General features: G+C 42.5%; 2 protein-coding genes across 2 annotated transcripts in view; one reads left to right on the forward strand and one right to left on the reverse strand.

Moving 5' to 3' along the window:
* Positions 1-23,951, forward strand: part of LOC135555287 (very-long-chain enoyl-CoA reductase-like) — a 140,600-nt gene that overhangs the window by 60,541 nt on the left and 56,108 nt on the right. The window lies entirely within an intron of this gene.
* Positions 782-23,951, reverse strand: part of LOC135555285 (mitochondrial adenyl nucleotide antiporter SLC25A23-like) — a 35,612-nt gene continuing 12,442 nt past the window's right edge. The window contains exons 2-10 of the mRNA XM_064987613.1: positions 14,094-14,217; positions 13,117-13,204; positions 12,916-13,027; positions 12,421-12,579; positions 12,076-12,228; positions 11,490-11,603; positions 11,181-11,348; positions 10,043-10,193; positions 782-8,392 (exon numbers count right to left, since the gene is read on the reverse strand). Coding sequence (XP_064843685.1) covers positions 8,211-8,392; positions 10,043-10,193; positions 11,181-11,348; positions 11,490-11,603; positions 12,076-12,228; positions 12,421-12,579; positions 12,916-13,027; positions 13,117-13,204; positions 14,094-14,217 — 1,251 coding nt within the window. The 3' untranslated portion in view covers positions 782-8,210. The remainder of the gene's footprint in view (positions 8,393-10,042; positions 10,194-11,180; positions 11,349-11,489; positions 11,604-12,075; positions 12,229-12,420; positions 12,580-12,915; positions 13,028-13,116; positions 13,205-14,093; positions 14,218-23,951) is intronic.

Raw genomic sequence — 23,951 nt, forward strand, 5'->3', positions numbered from 1 at the left:
GACTTTTGTAATAAAGACTAATGTAACGGTTTTAATTCAACCTTAAAATGAGTAACTCATCCATGGCCACATTTTGAGGGTACTATAACTATAAAAGTCTTATTATGTAATCATAGAATTTCAAGATGGCAGGCAAAGGTCGGAGGTGGAGATCCACAATATAAATATCTGCACAAAATCTCAAACAGCATTGATCACTTGTATTATGTACTTTTAATGTAACCTCAACTGCAATTCAGGTCATTTGGTTGTGCTATTAGATGAAGCACAGTGATATCACATTGCTGTATAAATGCAAATTATCTGACATTGTGTTTCCATTTCAACTTTGTTGTCCCTTTAAATGGTTGAAAGTGCAGTGATAACACATTTAGATGACAACTAAACCAAAAATCCCACATTGTGCTTTTAGATGGTTGAATACATAGTGATAACACATTGTGAATTCAACAAACTTCTGGCTCTCTTTTTGAGTGGGTCAATAATGGTTGAAATCTCATTGATCAACATCTCATCCAAAAATTACCCACATTTTCCATGTTGAAATGACTGTGTTGTTGTTCGTGTTGCACTGCTTTGCTTTACCTTGGCCAGGTTGCAGTTGTAAATGACAACTTGTTCTCAACTGGCCTACCTGGTTAAATAAATAAATTAAGTGGTTTGCCCAGTGGGTGAGCACATACAGCAGGTTTTAACATTCTCGTTACGTCAATAGAATAAAGCTTATAAATGGGAAAGGTTTGACAGACAGTGAATGGAAAATGAAAACTGCAAAGAAAAATGACTTGAAAATAGCTTTATTTGTAGCAATTTTAGAATTACAGTATCTGTACCTGTAAGAGTATGTATATCTTATTGACATATAATGCAGATATACAGTCAGAGATGCACAGGCATCGCCTTTTTTAAATTTACCTTTTACCTTTATTTAAGTAGGCAAATCAGTTAAGAACAAATTCTTATTTTCAATGACGGCCTAGGAACAGTGGGTTAACTGCCCGTTCAGGGGCAGAATGACAGATTTGTACCTTGTCAGCTCGGGGATTTGAACTTGCAACCTTCCGGTTACTAGTCCAACCACTAGGCTACCCTGCCGCCCCATGCAATAAAATCCTGAAATTATGTATTTATTTGTAGATATACCATTTGGGCCAACCCAATCCACCACATTCACCAGACAAGGTAAATAGCAATTTTCTTGAAAATAAAAGTGCCATGCGAGCAACCATGCCATGGCTATGCATTTCTATAGACAATAACTACAGTTCTGTATAATTTTCTACACATACACAATATATCATTTTAGAAATAATACTGATCATGATATTTGTAGAGTATATGTAGCGCAGAGTTCAATAAACACATTGTAGCAACCCTGTGATACACATACTACGGCCACTGCCAAGACGGCTAGTCCTCTTGGCACTGCAGCTACAGTAGTGTACATGCCCAGCATGGGAGTTGCTGGTTTCATACCAGACAGGACCAACAACCCCCGAATTCTATACAATACAGTAGCCCTCAAAATATCAATGAAAAAAGAAAAAGAAAAGTGCATTGGCTAGTCTCCCACTTTTTACTTTTTGATACAATCTACGCCCGCATCGATGTCTGTTATAAAGATGATGATTAGATGGTGAATATTATTACTTAGAATAAAAAGGCAGGTAGGGGGTGGTAGAAGCTATATTCAAAACTTATATCCAGCAAATATTTTATATGTCTGTAGATGAAGTAAATATAATATAGATTCAGGAAGATAAGTAAACAGAAAACTTGTGAACGGAGCAGCAGCCTTAATCACTGCAAGAGCTCCAGAGAACATTAACAATGACAGACTATCTGTCATTAAGCAATTACAACTCATGCAATAAAAACAGAGTGAAGGCTAATTTTACTTCATGGCTGTTCATAAAGTGCAGAGAGAGAACAAATGGATGTTATTGAACAGGAATGAATGGCGACGAGTCACTGAAGCAGTCTAAAGAGCAGTCTAAAGACATAAAATACAGTTTGAGTCTAATGTTTTTTTTAAATATACTAGCATGCACTAATCATGCTCTACGATGACATATTCTGCAAATTCAAGGCATCCCAACACTAAGAAGTATTCGAGCAAGTATTCAAAGTATTTTGAAAGAAAATATGATCTTAAAATACTCCATGAAGCAAACATTCACAAGCATAGCTTGCAATGTTAATAATATATCTTTTTTTTTTTTTTACAATATTACATTTGTTTACTATGGATGTTACGCTCAATTAATTTCTTATCTAAAATACAGGAGTTGCGTTCAGTATTTTTCAAGTAAATGCATCACTCATCTGTCATCTCTTAATAACTTCTCTCATCTACCCTTTTCATTCCCCTTTTCCCTTTCAATTTCATTTCAAGGAACTACTATCTAAAACTCCTCCCTTTCACGTATTTCCCATCCTGTTAAAATGTGATAAAAGTCTGGCCAATGAGCCAGCAAAGATATAAAGGCTTAGACAAGATATTTAAAAATGAATCACCAGTTAGTTAGGCAAATAGATGGCTTTCCATAGTCATGATGGACATGATGGTGGAAATCTCACCAGGGAAAGCAAGTCATTGGTTTCCAAATGACAAATAACAACGTGTGACATATGAATCAATATGAATCTATGCCAGCAGCAATGTCTGATAGAATCTATGTAATGGTCTTTGCTCATCAGTATGTAACAACACTTAAGCAGCTTATTCAATTTCCTGCTCTAATTTAAACCTATTGACATCCATCAGAGACCATTACTGTATCCCAATACAACGAGGGCAGAGTATGGGTAGAACAATTATACTAATCACATAACTTAACATAGAATTAAAGGTAACTACTTTCTCATTCTAAACCTATATTAAACTACAGCAAAAGTTAATTGTGCCTGGACTATTAAATTATAATTATGATGATGTGCATTTCATAGAATTACATGTAGATGTTTGCATTAGGGTGTCATGGAAAGGTTTGCGGCACTGTCAGATACCTCGATTCATCCTACTGCTTTCAGTATATGCTATTATGAGGTCCACACTATAGTGAGGAGTTAGTTAGTTAGGAAACAAACTACTGTAGTGCAAAACCTACTCAATAAATACACAACACAATGGTGTCATGGAGGACAAACATACTTTCTTAATATCCACAACAAAATGGGTTGGCCAAACCTCAAACTGAGCCCATTCTTTCAGGCCTGATCTTTATGTAACTACCACACATGATGCAGGAGCCATTCTACACAAAACATGGACTAAGCATGCACTCCAGACTGAGAGAACCTACAGCACATTCACTTCCACCAAGAGCATGGAATTCCTGATTATGACACATTTATTTATTTATTTCTCTGGCTGCAGGGGCAGTATTGAATAGCTTGGATGAAAGGTGCCCAGAGTAAACAGCCTGCTCCTCAGTCCCAGTTGCTAATATATGCATATTATTATTAGTATTGGATAGAAAACACTCTGAAGTTTCTAAAACTGTTTGAATGATGTCTGTGAGTATAACAGAACTCATATGGCAGGCAAAAAACCTGAGAAGAAATCCAAACAGGAAGTGAGAAATCTGAGGTTGGTTGATTTTCAACCCAGGCCCTATTGAATTCACAGTGGGATATGAATGACGTTGCACTTCCTAGGGCTTCCACTAGATGTCAACCATCTTGAATGAGGCTTGAATGAGGCTTCTACTGTGTTGTGGGACTGAATAAGAGCTGAATGAGCCATTCCACATGATATCGAACCCTCTAGACACAAAGGAATTCTCGGGTTGGAACTTTATTGAAGATTTATGATAAAAAACATCCTAATGATTGATTCTATACTTAGTTTGAAATGTTTCTTCGACCTGTAATATAACTTTTTGAAGTTTTTGTCCGAAGTAATGCTCGACCTGCACGAGCGTTTGGATTTGTATACCTAAGGCGCTAACAAAAGTAGCTACTTGGACATAAATAACAGACTTTATCGAACAAATCAAGCATTCATCAAAGGTAAGGGAATATTTATAATGTGATTTCTGGTTTCTGTTGACTCCAACATGGCGGCTAATTTGATTATTTTTCTGAGCGCCGTCTCAGATTATTGCATCGTTTGCTTTTTCCGTAAAGTTTTTTTGAAATCTGACATAGCGGTTGCATTAAGGAGAGGTATATCTATTTCTGTTGAATCGATGTGGCTATGCAAAATCACTGGATGTTTTTGGAACTAGTGAACATAACGTGCCAATGTAAACTCAGATTTTTTTTATATAAATATGAACTTCATCAAACAAATCATACATGTATTGTGTAACATGAAGTCCTATGAGTGTCATCTGATGAAGATCATCAAAGGTTAGTGATGTACTTTTTGTGACTCCTCTCTTTGGCCAGAAAAATGGCTGTGTTTTTCTGTGGCTTGGTGGTGACCTAACATAATCGTTTGTGGTGCTTTCGCTGTCAAGCCTATTTGAAATCGGACACTGTGGTGGGATTAACAACAAGATTACCTTTAAAACGGTATAATATACATGCATGTTTGAGGAATTTTAATTATGAGATTTCTGTTGTTTTGAATTTGGCGCCCAGCAGTTTCACTGGCTGTTGTCATATCATCCCGTTAATGGGATTGCAGCCATAAGAAGTTTTAACTAGGCAAGACAGTTAAGAACAAATTCTTATTTACAATGACGGCCTACCCCGGCCAAACCCGGATGATACTGGGCCAATTGTGCACCGCCCAATCACAGCTGGCTGTGATACAGTGTGGAATCCAACCACGGTCTGTAGTAACACCTCTAGCACTGAGATGCAGTGCCTTAGACCACTGCGCCACACGGGAACCCATCATAGATGGGTAACTTTCCTTCTAATCAGCAGTGGTGTAAAGTAATTAAGTAAAAATACTTTAAAGTGCTACTTAAGTATTTTTGGGTATCTTAACTTTACTTTACTATTTACATTTTTTACAACTTTTACTTCACTACATTCCTAAAGAAAATGATGTACTTTTTACTCCATACATTTTCCCTAACACACAAAAGCAGGATAGGAAAATTGTCTAATTCACACACTTATCAAGAGAATATCCCTACTGCCTCTGATCTGGTGGACTCACTAAACACATGCTTTGTTCAGAAATTATGTCTGAGTGTTGGAGCATGCCCCTGGCTATTTATTAAAAAATTAAGGAAAATGACGCTGTCTGATTTGCTTTATATAAGGAATTTAAATTATTTTTACTTTAAATTTGATACTTAAGTATATTTAAAACCAAATACATTTGGACTTTTACTCAAGTAGTATTTTACTGGGTGATTTTCACTATACTTTTACTCAAGTATGAAAATTGGGTACTTTTTCCACCACTGCTAATCAGGGAATGATTCAGACGTAGGAAACCAGGTGGGTGAGCTATTTATCTATTAACTACCAGGACAAGATAACTGGCAATAATCCTGATTTTGAGGCCAGGAAGTGTGAATCCCCCAGGACCAGCAGAAGCAAAATAGCCCCATAACATGAAAGACCCACTACCACATTTTAAGTAGGTATGGGGTTATTTTCTGCATATGCATATTTGTTTCAATGCAAAACCCACCACTGGTGTGCGTGGCCAAAGATCTCTATTTTCAAGTCATCTGACCATAGCACTTGTTCAAATCCAAGTGCCAATGCCATTTAACAAACTCCAGGCTATCACACCCTGACCTTAGTTATCTTTGTTTTCTTTATTATTTTGGTTAGGTCAGGGTGTGACGAGGGTGGTATGTGTGTTTTTGTCTTGTCTAGGGTTTCTTTTATATCTATAGGGTTTTGGTTTGTCTAGGAAAATGTAGGTCTATGGTGGCCTGAATTGGTTCCCAATCAGAGGCAGCTGTTTATTGTTGTCTCTGATTGGGGATCCTATTTAGGTTGCCATTTCCATTTTTGGTTTTGTGGGTTATTGTCTATGTGTAGTTGCATGTCAGCGTCACGATCGGGTTGTTAGTTTGTTTAGTGTTCTTCGTTTATTAAAGAAGAATGTATTCTTATCACTCTGTGCCTTGTTCTCCTTGTTATGACGAATGTGACACAGGCGTTTACATTTGATGGACAACATGAGAATATAACTCTTTAACCATGCACACCAGTGCTGGATTTTGTGTGGAAAGGAGGAATGCAGATGCAGAAAATAACCCCATACCTACTGTAAAATATGGTGGTGGATATTTTATGTTATGGGGCAATGTTGCTACCAATGGTCCTGGGGCCCTTGTTAAGCTCAACGACATCATGAATTCTACCCAGTACCAGGACATTTTTAGCCAAAAACGTGGTTTCCTCTGCTAGGAGGCTGAAACCTAGCTGCAAGTGGATCTTCCAGCAAGGCGATAACCCCAAGCACACATCAAAAGCCACAAAGAAATGGTTAATTGACCACAAAATCAACCTTTTGCAATGACCCTCTCAGTCTCCAGACATGAACCCCATTGAAAACCAGTGGTATGGAGGAATGGTCTAAGATCCCTCCCAATGTGTTCTCCAATCTCGTAAAACATTTTGAGAAAAAGGCTCAGTGCCTGAAAGGTAATGAAAACAGGGGTGGCAGTAAATTTGACCCCTTTAAAAAAAAAAATTTTTTACTTGTTAAAGCAAGAATCCTTAGTTGCTACATCCATTTTTGGACTTATAAATTAATGATATATACCCATTGATTATTGAAGAATATGATTTATGAATGCCTCATGAGCTTAGTTCAACTGTCGTTCCCCATCAGAACCCAAAATATAAGCTTGTTTTACTCCAATGTTTGTAAACAATGTAAATGTAGAGCCTCAAAACATGGTTAAAACTATCACTTTCATCTCATTGATGGTCAGTCCTGACATCCGTAGCTCTGTCTATGAATTTGAGAGTGGTTCCATTTCTCCAGGCCCTTCCCCCAGCTTTTTACCAAACAAGTGTTTGGCTGACCGCTTTGTTATTTAAGGATTCGAGCTTTAGACAAAATCTCTTTCTCTGAGTAATTGTCTTAGTATAAAATTATATAATGTTCACATTTTTTGGAGCAGACAATATAGGTCAAAATGTGCATTATTTAGTATGTTTTGCTCATCTTTATCAAGGGTGCCAATAATTTTGGACCTGACTGAGAGCCACTTGAAATAGGGGAGAAACATTCCCTTTCTAAAAAGTGCAAAGTCATTCATGGACTAGGTCGGAGGAACAGCTCTGTATAAGACCCTGTATAAGTATCTCTTGCAAATGTGTTCAGAATCTTTCCCTTACAAAATACATACTGTATCAATATACAGTACATCATGTAAACGTCAAAGTTTCCTCGTTTAAGAACTTTAGAAAATCCCCCATTAGAATGTACTTTTTTGAGAATAGCAACTGAAGACAAACAGTGCATGTAATCCAATTCTAATCTCTTTTGAGATATTGAAATAAAGAGTAGGGTTAGTACTTTGGATTGGTCGTGTTCTAGCAACAGCACACGGTGGAACAACCCCACACATTCTGCTGTGTAGTAAAGAGAGAATACAGAGTACATGTCAAGGTCATTGGAGGAAGATCACTTTATATTCACAAAACATGAAACTGACCTTAGATAAGTGCCTACATATAGGTATACAAACTGTACTGTGTGCTTCACTGTGTTTGGTTGGAGGGCAACACACAGACTTATTGTGGACATGTGACTACAATGGGGTTTACAGCTCATAAACAAAGAGGAAGAATGGCCCAGATTCTGCCGAGACACACACACACACACACACACACACACACACACACACACACACACACACACACACACACACACACACACACACACACACACACACACACACACACACTCTTCCACTTTCTCTCTCACTCTCATTCCTCTCTTGCTCTCATTCCTCTCTCTCGCTCTCACACCTCCTCCTCCTAATCTGTCTCGGACACAGCCGTTTCTTACAGACTTCAGCTCAGCCTGATAGCTGACTCTTCCCTCTTTCTTAATGACGGTACAGCATCATTGAGGGGCTGAGGGGAAGAGAGATTCAAACAGTGAGTATATCTGTCTAGCTAGGTGTAAACGGGAAGCTTCCTGAATGTGTATGAAAAGGGTGGACCATCTGTCTTCTATCCCTCAATCCTCTGCTGTCTTCCTCTCCATCTTGAAATCCAAGAGCTGCACTCTATATCCCTCTCTTTCTTCTGCCTCTCACTTCCTCTCTCTACGATTTCACACCCAGAGCCTTCTTCATGTGTTCGTATACCACGTACGAGATGCTGACAGCAGGAATAACCTTCAGGAAGTTGGGGGCGATGCCGCGGTAGAGCCCAGGTACCCCGTCATGTGATATGATGTGCTTGAACTGACCGACCATGGACAGCTTGGGCCCGCCCTCAGTGGAGGCTGGTGGAAAGAGGGAAAGTGGGCGAAAACGTCTGTTGTTCAGTTATATCCGTTAGATAGCTATTAATAGATAGGGGAAAGGGGATACCGAGTCAGTTATACAACTGAATGCATTCAACTCTGTTTGGAACAGTAATACAGTGCCTTCAGAAAGTATTTTTCCCACATTTTGTTACGTTACAGCCTTATCCTCAAATTGATTCAATTGTATTTTTCCCTCATCAATCTACACACAATACCCCAGAATGACAAAGCAAAAACAGGTTTTTAGAAATTGTTGCTAATTTATACAAATAAAAAACAAAAATATCACATTTACATTAGTATTCAGATCCTTTACTCAGGACTTTGTTGAAACACCTTTGGCAGCGATTACAGTATTGTGTCTTCTTGGGTATGGTGCTACAAGCTTGGCACACCTGTATTTGGGGAGTTTCTCCCATTCTTCTCTGCAGATGCTCTCAAGCTCTGTTAGGTTGGATGGGGAGCTTTGCTAAACAGCTATTTTCAGGTATCTCCAGAGATGTTAGATTGGATTCAAATCCGGGCTCTGACTGGGCCACTCAAGGCCATTCAGAGACTTGTCCCGAAGCCACTCCTGCGTTGTCTTGGCTGTGTGCTTAGGGTCGTTGTCCTGTTAGTAGGTAAACCTTCGCCCCAGTCTGAGGTCCTGAGCGTTCTGAAACAGGTTTTCATCAAGGATCTCATCAAGGTATGTGGTCAAGGTACTCTGTTAATCTTTTCCTGGATCCTGATTAGTCTCCCAGTCCCTGCAGCTGAAAAACATCCCCACAGCATGATGCTGCCACCACCATGCTTCACCGTAGGGATGGTGTCAGGTTTCCTCCAGACATGATGCTTGGCATTCAGGCCAAAGAGTTCAATCTTAGTTTCATCAGACAAGATAATCTTGTTTCTCATGGTCTGAGAGTCTTTAGGTGCCTTTTGGCAAACTCCAAGCGGGCTGTCATGTGCCTTTTACTGAGGAGTGGCTTCCATCTGGCCAGTCTACCATAAAGGCGTGATTGGTGGAGTGCTGTAGAGATGGTTTTCCTCCTGGAAGGATCTCCCATTGCCACAGAGGAACTCTGGAGGGTTCCTGGTCACCTCCCAAAGCCATGCACTGTCAACTGTGGGATCTTATATAGACAGGTGTGTTCCTTTCCAAATCATGTCCAATCAATTGAATTTACCACAGGTGGACCAATCAAGTTGTAGAAACATCTCAAGGATTATCAATGGAAACATGATGCCCCTGAGCTCAACATCGAGTCTCATAGCAGAGGGTCTGTATACTTATGTAAATAAGGTATTTCTGTGTTTATTTTTAATACATGTGCTAAAATGTCTAACAACCTGTTTTTGCTTTGTCATTATGGGGTACTGTGTGTAGATTGCTGAAGATGATTTTTTTATTAAATCCATTTTAGAAGGCTGTACCGTAACAAACTGTGGATAAAATCAAGGGGTCTGAATACTTTCCAAAGGCACTGTAGATATAGGGTAATAGGTTGACATAGTAGGTAGTAATTCATTTGTTATAGATTATGTTATAGAATGTAATTGAATCTATATTATCTATGTAATATCATCTATGTTATGTAGTAAGGTAGAAGGTACAATTGCAGTTCAGTTGTACACCAGTCTCACCCTGGGCCTGCATACGTGTTCTAATGAGAGCCAGGGGGTAGGAGGCCAGTTGTCCACAGGTACTAGACACAGTACCACAGCCCAGCAGTACCAACACCCCCGGGTCAGCAGAGCCCTTACTGTACCGCTGGAGCCAGGCATTCTTCAGAGTCTGAGATGGAAAGGGGGAGGGGACGAGAGAGAAGAGGAGGGGAAAGAAAAGAGACAAGGAAAAAATAAACAGAGAGGAGAAAGAAGAGGTGTAGAGGGGTGAGAGTGGAAACGAGAGAGGACTACGGGAAGGGATAGATTGGCCACATTGTTAATTTGACAGATATTTTATTGCATTAAAAAATGAGGACGTAGTAGAGAACCACGGCTCATTGACTGCTAGTAAAAGTAAAACTCAAAGTTCATATAAACACATAAAAGTCATTTTTACGAGAGAGCTGAGCAACAGTAACAGCAGCATACATACTGACTGGCATTCCCCTGAGTACAAGGGACAGGGCCAGTGATGTGGTTTAGCTTTCCCAGAAAACATCAAACACAGCTGGCAGACACACACACACACACACACACACACACACACACACACACACACACACACACACACACACACACACACACACACACACACACACACACACACACACACACACACACACACACACAGGGCTGATCCCATTTAGTTGACTGGTCGATTGATTGGTCGATAGGCTGTTGGTGTATTGTTTTTATGGCAGACGAGACACTTGACTGACTCGTGCCTGTCTCAGTGGACTAAAACATTGCGGAGGCCATGGGGATGGCACAGTCCATCACTCTATCCTATTACTGGCAATTTCAGGAGTGTACCGGCAGAATCTACAAAGGCTAGCAGCAGCGGGAGGAGGAGGGTCGAGAACAGATTTTTTTCTTCTGGTTATCTTGATCTCTGGCCCCATCTTGAGTAATTTGTGTGTCTTAATTATTTCATCAAGCAGTGTGCTTAAAGCATCAGACAAGCTCAATACATATAGTTGATTTTATTAAAACATATAAAGGTGTGTCTATATATGGAAATATACGTTTAAAAATTTTGATGACGGTCAAGCAAGATTTTTTTTTTTCAGGGACAGCCCTACTCTCACACACACACACACTTTCTCACACACACCTCGTAGACGGCCAGGTCTATGCCAGCATACGGTATGATGCCAAGTGTGTTGGGCACGTAGCCCCTGTAGAAGGCTCGCACCCCCTCCTTCCTCAGGATCTGACGGGCACAGTCTACAATGCCAGAGTACTGGCCAGTCTTCCTCAGGGTCAGACGAGTCTTCAGCACCTGGGAAGCGAGAGAGGGAGGAGAAAGGGGAAATAGAGTGGGTGTACAAGGAAGAGAAGGCAAATAAGGGTAAAGTTCTATGTTTCTATATTAAATAAAAAGTCTGTCTATCTTTCTGTCGGTCTGTCTCCTCTCACTCACCTCCATAGGGTAGATGATGGTTTGTGCGGTGGCTCCAGCCAGAGAGCCAGCGATGAACCTCTCCTGCACCCGCAGAGTACCTGCTTCATTTCTGCCCCTTATCAACCACTTGATCTAAGATGGAGGAGTCAGGGGAGACAGGGGGAGAGGAGAGAGAGGCAGGTGGAAGAGAGACAGGGATATACAGGGATTAAGGGGTGAGGTGGATAGATTGTGTGAGGTGGGAGAGGCAGGGATACATAGTGAGGGGGAGGTGTAGATTGGGGGAGATGGGGGTGAGGGGGGAATATGTGAGTCACACTGGGGTGGAGGAGGAGAGTCAGAGACACAACACGTAGAGACACAGGGTGTGTCTGACAGGGTGAGAAACAGTGTGTGTGTGTGTGAGCAACATTTCACACCTCAGTGTGGGTGTGTGACTCCTTCATTCCTATGCTTCACTAATGACTACACAATACACCAGAACTTGTTTACAGATGTGTGGATCAGTGTTCTCCTTACATTGGTCCATAATAAATCCAAATCAACCTCTAGGGCCTCTTAAACCCACATTTGTGTACAGATGTGTACAGTCCCCTTCCCTCACCTGTTCATATGCCATGAACTTGATGGCAGACTCTGGGGCTATTTTGAGGACGTTGATGCCGTTGCCCCTCCAGAGGGCTCGTACACCCCCCTCCTGGACCATCCCCCTCAGCCCCGTCCACAGGTTGATCCCCCTAGAGCTGGAGCCATGCACCTAGAGAGACAGCAGGGTCGGTAAACTCTAATAACATTCAGTACATCAGGGGTGGCTAACCCTCCTCCTGGAGAGTTACTGGATGTGCAGGCATTTGTTCCAGCCCTGCTCTAGCACACCTAATTCCACTAATCAGCACTGCACTGACCTCTAACCTCTGAGTCTGTAGTAAACACAACAGTGACCCTTCACCTGTAGGAAGACCTTGAGACGGTCGAGGGGGGCGGTTCCTGTACGTGAAACCGCCCCTGCCATCGCCCCGGCAACCAGCTGCCTCCACACTACCCCCGACTGGCGCTCTTGTTGGGAAAACTCTGGCGGCACTGTCATGTGCTCTCCGATGTCAAACATCTGAGAAATCACAGAGAAACACTGGTCAGTGAAATAAACTTGATTGACATCCAGAACTATCTGTATTCACCAAATGTACATTACATGATCCCTTCTCTAAGGTTTCCAAACTAAAATTCCTGGATAAAGCATCAGAAACAATGTAAACTATATAACATAGATTGAGAAAACGGTCACAGTTGTAATGAAAGGACACTGGCTAAATTATTTGTTTCTATAGCTAATCTGTAATAATTGAAAATTCCATGTAATGATATCTGTGCTACTCCATGTCAAGCAAAGATCTAAACCGTCAAGTGTAGAGATAGAAGTCATATATAGGCAGTTCTGACTGACCAGAGAATGTTTCCAGTAGTGGGCGATGCCCTCCATGTTGTGAAGAGGGTTAAACAGGAAGTGATCTCGCCACTCATTCCAGTTGATAGTCATGGTGCCGTCCCTGTCCATACTGAGAGATCACACAGAGCAGTGTCAACACATGCACGCACGCACACACGCACAACATAAACACACACACACATGCTTACAAACACACACCTCTGTAGTATTTTGATGGCGTGTTCTGTGGACACCTCCAGTCCCAGGTTGTGCAGCGATTGTTGAATCTCCCCGACATCAATGCGCCCTGCGTAAACAGTGAATCTCATCAGTGCCCACAATATGTAATATGTACCTACAGGCATACAGTACAGTACTTTGTGAACTCCATGCATTAATGTGGTATGATACTAAATACCATTCATGCAGTCATACCACACATGCAGATAAATTACCATACCAGTGCAATGTGACATAGAATGCTCTGTGCATGTATGAACAATTTAAACAGTGTTTTGCGAGTGAAAGGACATTGTATCCAAATGGCCCTCCTACATGTGTCTACTTATGTGTGTTTAGATCAGACTTGGGTTCAAATACATGATTATCTAAGCTATAAGGCCCGGGGGGGTGTGGTATATGGCCAACATACCACGGCTCAGGGCTGTTCTTAGCACAACACAACGCGGAGTGCCTGGACACAGCCTTTAGCCATGGTATATTGGCCAGGGACGGCAGGGTAGCCTAGTGGTTAGAGCGTTGGCCTAGTAACCGGAAGGTTGCAAGTTCAAATCCCCAAGCTGACAAGGTACAAATCTGTCGTTCTGCCCCTGAACAGGCAGTTAACCCACTGTTCCTAGGCCGTCATTGAAAATAAGAATTTGTTCTTAACTGACTTGCCTAGTTAAATAAAGGTAAAATAAATAAAAAATATACCACAAACCCCCGAGATGCCTTACTACTATTTTAAACTGGTTACCAACTTAATAAGAGCAGTAAAAATATATGTTTTGTCATACCAATCAGCATTCAGGCCTCGAACCACCCAGTTTATAATGTTATTTAAATACTTATTTTCTGTGTGTGTGAATGCATTAACTGTAAGTCGCTCTGGATAAGAATGTCTGCTAAATGACTAAAATGTCAAATGTAAATGTGTATGCATGTGCGTGTGTGAGTGAGGTGGCCATGCCGACCGTCATGGTTGCGGTCCAGTGTGTGGAACATGAGCCGCAGTTCCTTCTCGTGGGCCCACAGGTACTGAGAGAACTCCTCAAAGTCCAGCAAGCCATCATGGTTGGTGTCACTCTCACGCACTATCTGCAGGGGTAGGATAAAAGGGGTAAAAATAGCAGATAGGGAGGGGTGAAGGGTCAAACAGTGTCGGGACAGGGGGTGAGAGAGAGGTTGAGGGGGATGTGACAAGGTGAAGAAGTGTGGGGTGGGTTGGGGCCCGGGGTGAGATTTAGGGTAAGGAGATAGTTTGAGGGGGTGAGAGGTAAATGGAGGGAGTGAAGGGAAGAAGCAGAAAGGAGTGCGTGAGAAATGACAACAAAGCATATCATTATTGTACAAGGTCATAACCTGCAAACATAAAACAATTAGCGGAACTGTTCTATATTCATCCTCTCTAGTGCTTTCTCAAACAAGGAGAGGAAGAAAGGAAGAGAGAGAGAAAGAGAGAATAGGTTAAGAACCCGAGTGAGAAAGAAAGAGTGAGAGAATAGTATAGAGAGAGAGCAAGAGAGCGAGAGTGAGAGAACCCCTACTTTGACCTCGTCATAATCCGCTTCACTCCTGTGCCCAGTGTCCAGTTAATCTTCAGTAGCAATCACATGCTGCTGGAATCTGACCTGAACCAATGCACTTGACCAACACACACATCACACGGAAAGGAGAGATTTGCTCAATCTTGGCAGCAACGTTTTCAGAATCTTGTCTAAGCCTATCAAGGGGTTCTTTCTGAGTCTGTTCGTCTTGTGTTTGTAGTGAATACATCTACGATGAATAAGCAGTTCAAGAATCCACATAATCCTTGACATTGTTAATGAGATAGCGGGGAGGATTTGCATATTCTCATGAAATTCAAATGAGACTATCCTACTTATCCTGCCACTTATCCTCACCATTTCAACTTTCTGTTAGGTATAAATGCTTGGATTGTAACTCTAAGTGTAGCTGATGGAAGCTGTCTGTATAACACATGACAAGCATAACTTTAAGTATGCCTTTGAATTGGCCCCCTCCTCCATGACAAAAATATAATCAGAGCAAAGTCTATTTAAGCATTCCCAGACAAATACATCCTGGTCCAGAGGGATATTGCCTGTGGTGTCTGAAAACTCCCAGAGGAGATTTGAAGGACAAGCACAGCTGTGGGTGATGATGCTTAGCTAAACTAGCCTACTATTTGAGTGTGGAGATAATGCTAAACTCATCTGCTGCATGGCTGGGGGGGGATGATGCTATGTGAAAGGAGTGACACTAAACTAAACTACTGAGTGTGGTGGAGTGATCTCCTAAGCTAATTTCCATTATGCTAACCTAAATGACTGATTAGCTGTAACCTGAGGAGTGCTATCTGTGTGCTTCTGTGTGAGTGTTACTTAAAGCAAGTGCACTATCACCTACAGTGCCCTCAGAAAGTATTCATACCCCTTGACTTATTTTGTTGTGTTACAGCCTGAATTCAAAATGGATTCAATTGATTGTTTTCTCTCACATATCTACATACAATACCCCATAATGACAAAGTAAAAACACACCCCTGAATCAATGCATGTTAGAATCTCCTTTGGCAGGGATTACAGCTGTCTTTCTGGGTAAATCTCTATGAGCTTTGCACCCTGGATTGTACAGTATTTGCTATAGATTTTCAAGCCGATTTAAGTCAAAACTGTAACTAAGCCACTCACAAACATTCAATGTTGTCTTAATAAGCAACTCCAGTGTATATTTGGCTTTGTGTTTTAGGTTATTGTCCGCCTGAAAGGGGAATATGCCTCCCAGTGTCTGTTGGAAAGTAGACTGAACCAGGTTTTCCTTTAGGATTCTGCCTGTGCTTAGCTCTTTAACAAACAAAAACATTTTATTTAACCAGGAAAAATCCCATTGAGACCTCGAGTCTCATTTTCAACAGAGACTTGGTCAAGAAGGCAGCAACAATCAATACATTACAGAATTAAAACATACAACAATACAACAACATGATCCAGCCTAATAAAAGCATTTACACTCCTCTGTAACAGTCTCCCATCAATATTTGAAATTCATTCAGTGGCACTAACATATCTAGATGAAGCATGGATTGTAGATTATTCCATGTGTCTGGTGCACAAGAAGAGAAGGCAGTCTTGCCTAATACTGTAAATGTCCTGGGGACTTTGAGTAGCAACCACCTAGCATACCGGGTATGGTAACTGCTGGTGGTGAAGGAGACCAGACTACAGAGGTAAAGAGGGAGTTTACCTGCTGGTGATGAAGGAGACCAGACTACAGAGGTAAAGAGGGAGTTTACCCAAAAGGGCTTTGTAGATAAACACATACATTCGTATCTTTCTGCACATGTAAAATGAGGTCCAACCTACCATTTGGTACAATGTACAATGGTGGATGAGTGACTTGGCATTTGTAATAAAGCGCAAGGATGCATGATAAACAGAGTCCAGTCTCTGTAATGTAACAGTGCCTTGCGAAAGTATTCGGCCCCCTTGAACTTTGCGACCTTTTGCCACATTTCAGGCTTCAAACATAAAGATATAAAACTGTATTTTTTTGTGAAGAATCAACAACAAGTGGGACACAATCATGAAGTGGAACAAAATTTATTGGATATTTCAAACTTTTTTAACAAATCAAAAACTGAAAAATTGGGCGTGCAAAATTATTCAGCCCCTTTACTTTCAGTGCAGCAAACTCTCTCCAGAAGTTCAGTGAGGATCTCTGAATGATCCAATGTTGACCTAAATGACTAATGATGATAAATACAATCCACCTGTGTGTAATCAAGTCTCCATATAAATGCACCTGCACTGTGATAGTCTCACAGGTCCGTTAAAAGCGCAGAGAGCATCATGAAGAACAAGGAACACACCAGGCACGTCCGAGATACTGTTGTGAAGAAGTTTAAAGCCGGATTTGGATACAAAAAGATTTCCCAAGCTTTAAACATCCCAAGGAGCACTGTGCAAGCGATAATATTGAAATGGAAGGAGTATCAGACCACTGCAAATCTACCAAGACCTGGCCGTCCCTCTAAACTTTCAGCTCATACAAGGAGAAGACTGATCAGAGATGCAGCCAAGAGGCCCATGATCACTCTGGATGAACTGCAGAGATCTACAGCTGAGGTGGGAGACTCTGTCCATGGGACAACAATCAGTCGTATATTGCACAAATCTGGCCTTTATGGAAGAGTGGCAAGAAGAAAGCCATTTCTTAAAGATATCCATAAAAAGTGTCGTTTAAAGTTTGCCACAAGCCACCTGGGAGACACACCAAACATGTGGAAGAAGGTGCTCTGGTCAGATTAAACCAAAATTGAACTTTTTGGCAACAATGCAAAATGTTATGTTTGGCATAAAAGCAACACAGCTCATAACCCTGAACACACCATCCCCACTGTCAAACATGGTGGTGGCAGCATCATGGTTTGGGCCTGCTTTCCTTCAGCAGGGACAGGGAAGATGGTTAAAATTGATGGGAAGATGGATGGAGCCAAATACAGGACCATTCTGGAAGAAAACCTGATGGAGTCTGCAAAAGACCTGAGACTGGGACGGAGATTTGTCTTCCAACAAGACAATGATCCAAAACATAAAGCAAAATCTACAATGGAATGGTTCAAAAATAAACATATCCAGGTGTTAGAATGACCAAGTCAAAGTCCAGACCTGAATCCAATCGAGAATCTGTGGAAAGAACTGAAAACTGATGTTCACAAATGCTCTCCATCCAACCTCACTGAGCTCGAGCTGTTTTGCAAGGAGGAATGGGAAAAAATGTCAGTCTCTCGATGTGCAAAACTGATAGAGACATACCCCAAGCATCTTACAGCTGTAATCGCAGCAAAAGGTGGCGCTACAAAGTATTAACTTAAGGGGGCTGAATAATTTTGCACGCCCAATTTTTCAGTTTTTGATTTGTTAAAAAAAGTTTGAAATATCCAATAAATGTCGTTCCACTTCATGATTGTGTCCCACTTGTTGTTGATTCTTCACAAAAAAACACAGTTTTATATCTTTATGTTTGAAGTCTGAAATGTGGCAAAAGGTCGCAAAGTTCAAGGGGGCCGAATACTTTCGCAAGGCACTGTATATACACCATAATCAATTACAGAGAGAAAAGCGGCGTGAACAAGCATCTTTCTAGTCATAAGTGGGAAGCAAGCCTTATTACGAAAATAAAAACACAATTTCAATTTAAGCTTTGTCACAAGATTGTCCACATGAACTTTTAAGGACAACTTGTCATCCAACCAAATACCTAGGTATTTGTAGGATGACACTAATTCAATGGATAAGCCACCAGATGTGACAATGCTAACGTTCTCTGGCAGAGTTCTAGCTCTGGTAAAGGTCATGAATTTAGTTGTTTTGTATATCCAAGACCAGTTTGAGACCATAAAGGGAGGCCTGCAGTGGCTGAAAAGCAGTCTGGAGCTCTTCAACAGCCTGAAGCAGAGAAGGAGCACATGAATATATGACTGTATTATCTGCATATAGATGTAGCTTTGCTGGTTGCATCCCATTTCCCAAATCATTAATACAAATTGAGAACACAGGAGCTAAAATGGAACCCTGAGGCACACCTCTATTAATCTCAAGAAAGCTAGACTTGTGATTGTCAGTATATACACATTGTAAGGGTTTTCCTCTGGTGAAGGAGTAACGGACCAAAATGCAGCTTGGTGGTTATTCATGTTCTTTAATAAAGGAACTCAACATGGAATAACTAACAAAACAATAAATGTGCAAAAACCTAAACAGTCCTATCTGGTGCAAACACAGAGACAGGAACAATCACCCACAAACACACAGTGAAACCCAGGCTACCTAAATATGGTTCCCAATCAGAGACAATGACTAACACCTGCCTCTGATTGAGAACCATATCAGGCCAGACATAGAAATAGACAAACAAGACATCCAACATAGAATGCCCACTCAGATCAAACCCTGACCAACCAAAACATAGAAACATACAAAGCAAACTATGGTCAGGGTGTGACACACATTGTGTTCTGTCAGAAAGATAGTTCCTAAACCAATTTACTGGCCATTCACTGAGACCAATGTTTCTACGTCTAGCTAGCAACAATTCATGGTCAACTGAATCAAAGGCCTTTGATAAATCCACAATCAGAGCAGCACAATGTTGCTTTTTATAAAGTCCATTAATGATGTCGTTTGCCACTGCCATAGCTGCAGTTGTAGTGTTGTGCCCCGATCTAAAGCTCAGTAAGTTATTTTCAATTAAGACGTTTTTTAACTGTGAGTTCACTAGGGATTCATAGACTGTGGCCAGGATAGGGAGTTTAGAGATAGGACAATAGCATCTGACAGATCTCCACCCTTCAGCAGTGGGAGGACATAAGCTGATTTCCAAATGCTGGGTATGGAATTGGTCAAGAGACAAGAGACTCAAGTTGAAATTGTGAGCCCCAGGTTCAGTAATAATACCAGCTTCTATCTTTAAGAGGTAGGGGTCCAGGTTGTCTGGACCGGCAGACTTTTTAGTGTCTATTGCCTTATAGACCTCAGTATAAGAAACAGACTCAAAGTTTAAATGGTTCACATGAGGGCCTATATCATAGTTGACTGTAACAGAGCTGACATTAGAGTCCTGGGCCCCATCATATTATCAAAAACTGAACCAGCAGATATGCAGTGCTTGTTAAAACCCCTACAATATGGGCTTTATCCTTCACTTCATTAGAATCCATCATTAAATGGTCAGGAAGGCCAGAGGATACATTAGAACCTGACACTGATTTGATTAGCTTCCAGAACTTGGTAGGTTTGTTTAGGTTCTCTGTGACTGCATCTAAATAGTAATCTGATTTGGACTTCCTGATCAATCCTGTGCATTTGTTTCTTAGCTTGAGCCCAAGAGATATTTCTCTTTCTAATTAATTCTGCCAAGTTATTTGTCTCTTCCACTGATTCTAACTTCTTCACAGGGGCATGCTTATCACAAATCGACACAAATTTCATAGAAAAATTGTCCCAGGCAGTGTCAACATCGGGAATCAGATTTACTTGCTTGCTCATCAAACTGTCTAAAATGTATTTTAAAAATATAACGGGGTTTGGCTTTGGTCCTTCTTGTATTTCTAACACAAGAAAATGCACAGTGATCACTGACATCATTACAGAATGCCCCAGTCGATGTGTATTTGTGAGGACTCTATTCCATTTCGTTTTATCTTAAAAAACTCCCTAGTCCTTGCCGATGACAAGCATTCCCATAACATAATGCAGCCACCACCATGCTTTAAAATGTGAAGAGTGGTACTCGGTTATGTGTTGTGTTGGATTTGTCCCAAACCTAATGATTTGTATTCAGGGCATAAAGTTGATTTCTTTGCAATTTTTTTGCAGTTTTACTTTAGTGCCTTATTTAAAAAAGGATGCATTTTTTGTTCTGTTTTTATTCTGTACAGACTTCCTTCTTTTCACTCTGTCATTTAGGTTAGTATTGTAGAATAACTACAATGTTGTTGATCCATCCTCAGTTTACACCTGTCACAGCCATTAAACTCTGTCACTTTTTTAAATCACCACTTTTCTCATGGTGAAATCCATGAGTGGTTTCATTCCTCACGGCAACTAGGTTAGGAAAGACGCCTGTATCTTTGTAGTGACTGTGTGTATTGATACACCATCCAAAGGGTAATTAATAACTTTACCATGCTCAAAGTGTTAATCAATGTCTGCTTTGTTTTACCCATCTACGAATAGGTGCCCTTCTTTGCGAGGTATTGGAAAACCTCCATGGTCTTGTGGTTGAGTCAATGTTTGAAATTCACTGCTCGACTGAGGGACCTTAGAGATAATTGTGTGTGTGGGGTATAGAGATGAGGTAATCATTCAAAAATCATGTTAAACACTATTTTTGCATACATAGTAAGTCCATGCAACTTATGCAACTTATTATGTGACTTGTTACTATTACACTCGACGGAACGACTTGATTAGTGTAGTGTCAACAACGCAGCCACTGCCAGCTAGCCTACAAAGTCAACAACGCAGCCACTGCCAGCTAGCCTACTCCAGCAGTACTGTATCATTTCAATCATTTTAGTCAATAAGATTCTTGCTACGTAAGCTTAACTTTCTGAACATTCGAGACGTGTAGTCCACTTGTCATTCCAATCTCCTTTGCATTAGCGTAGCCTCTTCTGTAGCCTGTCAACTATGTGTCTATCTATCCCTGTTCTCTCCTCTCTGCACAGACCATACAAACGCTCCACACCGCGTGGCCGCGGCCACCCTAATCTGGTGGTCCCAGCGCGCACGACCCACGTGGAGTTCCAGGTCTCCGGTAGCCTCTGGAACTGCCGATCTGCGGCCAACAAGGCAGACTTCATCTCAGCCTATGCCTCCCTCCAGTCCCTCGACTTCTTGGCACTGACGGAAACATGGATCACCACAGATAACACTGCTACTCCTACTGCTCTCTCTTCGTCCGCCCACGTGTTCTCGCACACCCCGAGAGCTTCTGGTCAGCGGGGTGGTGGCACCGGGATCCTCATCTCTCCCAAGTGGTCATTCTCTCTTTCTCCCCTTACCCATCTGTCTATCGCCTCCTTTGAATTCCATGCTGTAACAGTTACCAGCCCTTTCAAGCTTAACATCCTTATCATTTATCGCCCTCCAGGTTCCCTCGGAGAGTTCATCAATGAGCTTGATGCCTTGATAAGCTCCTTTCCTGAGGACGGCTCACCTCTCACAGTCCTGGGCGACTTTAACCTCCCCTCGTCTACCTTTGACTCATTCCTCTCTGCCTCCTTCTTTCCACTCCTCTCCTCTTTTGACCTCACCCTCTCACCTTCCCCCCCTACTCACAAGGCAGGCAATACGCTCGACCTCATCTTTATTAGATGCTGTTCTTCCACTAACCTCATTGCAACTCCCCTCCAAGTCTCCGACCACTACCTTGTATCCTTTTCCCTCTCGCTCTCATCCAACACTTCCCACACTGCCCCTACTCGGATGGTATCGCGCCGTCCCAACCTTCGCTCTCTCTCCCCCGCTACTCTCTCCTCTTCCATCCTATCATCTCTTCCCTCTGCTCATACCTTCTCCAACCTATCTCCTGATTCTGCCTCCTCAACCCTCCTCTCTTCCCTTTCTGCATCCTTTGACTCTCTATGTCCCCTATCCTCCAGGCCGGCTCGGTCCTCCCCTCCCGCTCCGTGGCTCGACGACTCATTGCGAGCTCACAGAACAGAGCTCCGGGCAGCCGAGCGGAAATGGAGGAAAACTCGCCTCCCTGCGGACCTGGCATCCTTTCACTCCCTCCTCTCTACATTTTCCTCCTCTGTCTCTGCTGCTAAAGCCACTTTCTACCACTCTAAATTCCAAGCATCTGCCTCTAACCCTAGGAAGCTCTTTGCCACCTTCTCCTCCCTCCTGAATCCTCCTCCCCCTCCCCCCCTCCTCCCTCTCTGCAGATGACTTCGTCAACCATTTTGAAAAGAAGGTCGACGACATCCGATCCTCGTTTGCTAAGTCAAACGACACCGCTGGTTCTGCTCACACTGCCCTACCCTGTGCTCTGACCTCTTTCTCCCCTCTCTCTCCAGATGAAATCTCGCTTCTTGTGACGGCCGGCCGCCCAACAACCTGCCCGCTTGACCCTATCCCCTCCTCTCTTCTCCATACCATTTCCGGAGACCTTCTCCCTTACCTCACCTCGCTCATCAACTCATCCCTGACCGCTGGCTACGTCCCTTCCGTCTTCAAGAGAGCGAGAGTTGCACCCCTTCTGAAAAAACCTACACTCGATCCCTCCGATGTCAACAACTACAGACCAGTATCCCTTCTTTCTTTTCTCTCCAAAACTCTTGAACGTGCCGTCCTTGGCCAGCTCTCCCGCTATCTCTCTCAGAATGACCTTCTTGATCCAAATCAGTCAGGTTTCAAGACTAGTCATTCAACTGAGACTGCTCTTCTCTGTATCACGGAGGCGCTCCGCACTGCTAAAGCTAACTCTCTCTCCTCTGCTCTCATCCTTCTAGACCTATCGGCTGCCTTCGATACTGTGAACCATCAGATCCTCCTCTCCACCCTCTCCGAGTTGGGCATCTCCGGCGCGGCCCACGCTTGGATTGCGTCCTACCTGACAGGTCGCTCCTACCAGGTGGCGTGGCGAGAATCTGTCTCCTCGCCACGCGCTCTCACCACTGGGGTCCCCCAGGGCTCTGTTCTAGGCCCTCTCCTATTCTCGCTATACACCAAGTCACTTGGCTCTGTCATCACCTCACATGGTCTCTCCTATCATTGCTATGCAGACGACACACAATTAATCTTCTCCTTTCCCCCTTCTGATGACCAGGTGGCGAATCGCATCTCTGCATGTCTGGCAGACATATCAGTGTGGATGACGGATCACCACCTCAAGCTGAACCTCGACAAGACGGAGCTGCTCCTCCTCCCGGGGAAGGACTGCCCGTTCCATGATCTCGCCATCACGGTTGACAACTCCATTGTGTCCTCCTCCCAGAGCGCTAAGAACCGTGGCGTGATCCTGGACAACACCCTGTCGTTCTCAACTAACATCAAGGCGGTGGCCCGTTCCTGTAGGTTCATGCTCTACAACATCCGCAGAGTACGACCCTGCCTCACACAGGAAGCGGCGCAGGTCCTAATCCAGGCACTTGTCATCTCCCGTCTGGATTACTGCAACTCGCTGTTGGCTGGGCTCCCTGCCTGTGCCATTAAACCCCTACAACTCATCCAGAACGCCGCAGCCCGTCTGGTGTTCAACCTTCCCAAGTTCTCTCACGTCACCCCGCTCCTCCGCTCTCTCCACTGGCTTCCAGTTGAAGC

Source organism: Oncorhynchus masou, chromosome 15 (assembly GCF_036934945.1).
Source record: "Oncorhynchus masou masou isolate Uvic2021 chromosome 15, UVic_Omas_1.1, whole genome shotgun sequence".
NCBI classification, from domain to species: domain Eukaryota; kingdom Metazoa; phylum Chordata; class Actinopteri; order Salmoniformes; family Salmonidae; genus Oncorhynchus; species Oncorhynchus masou.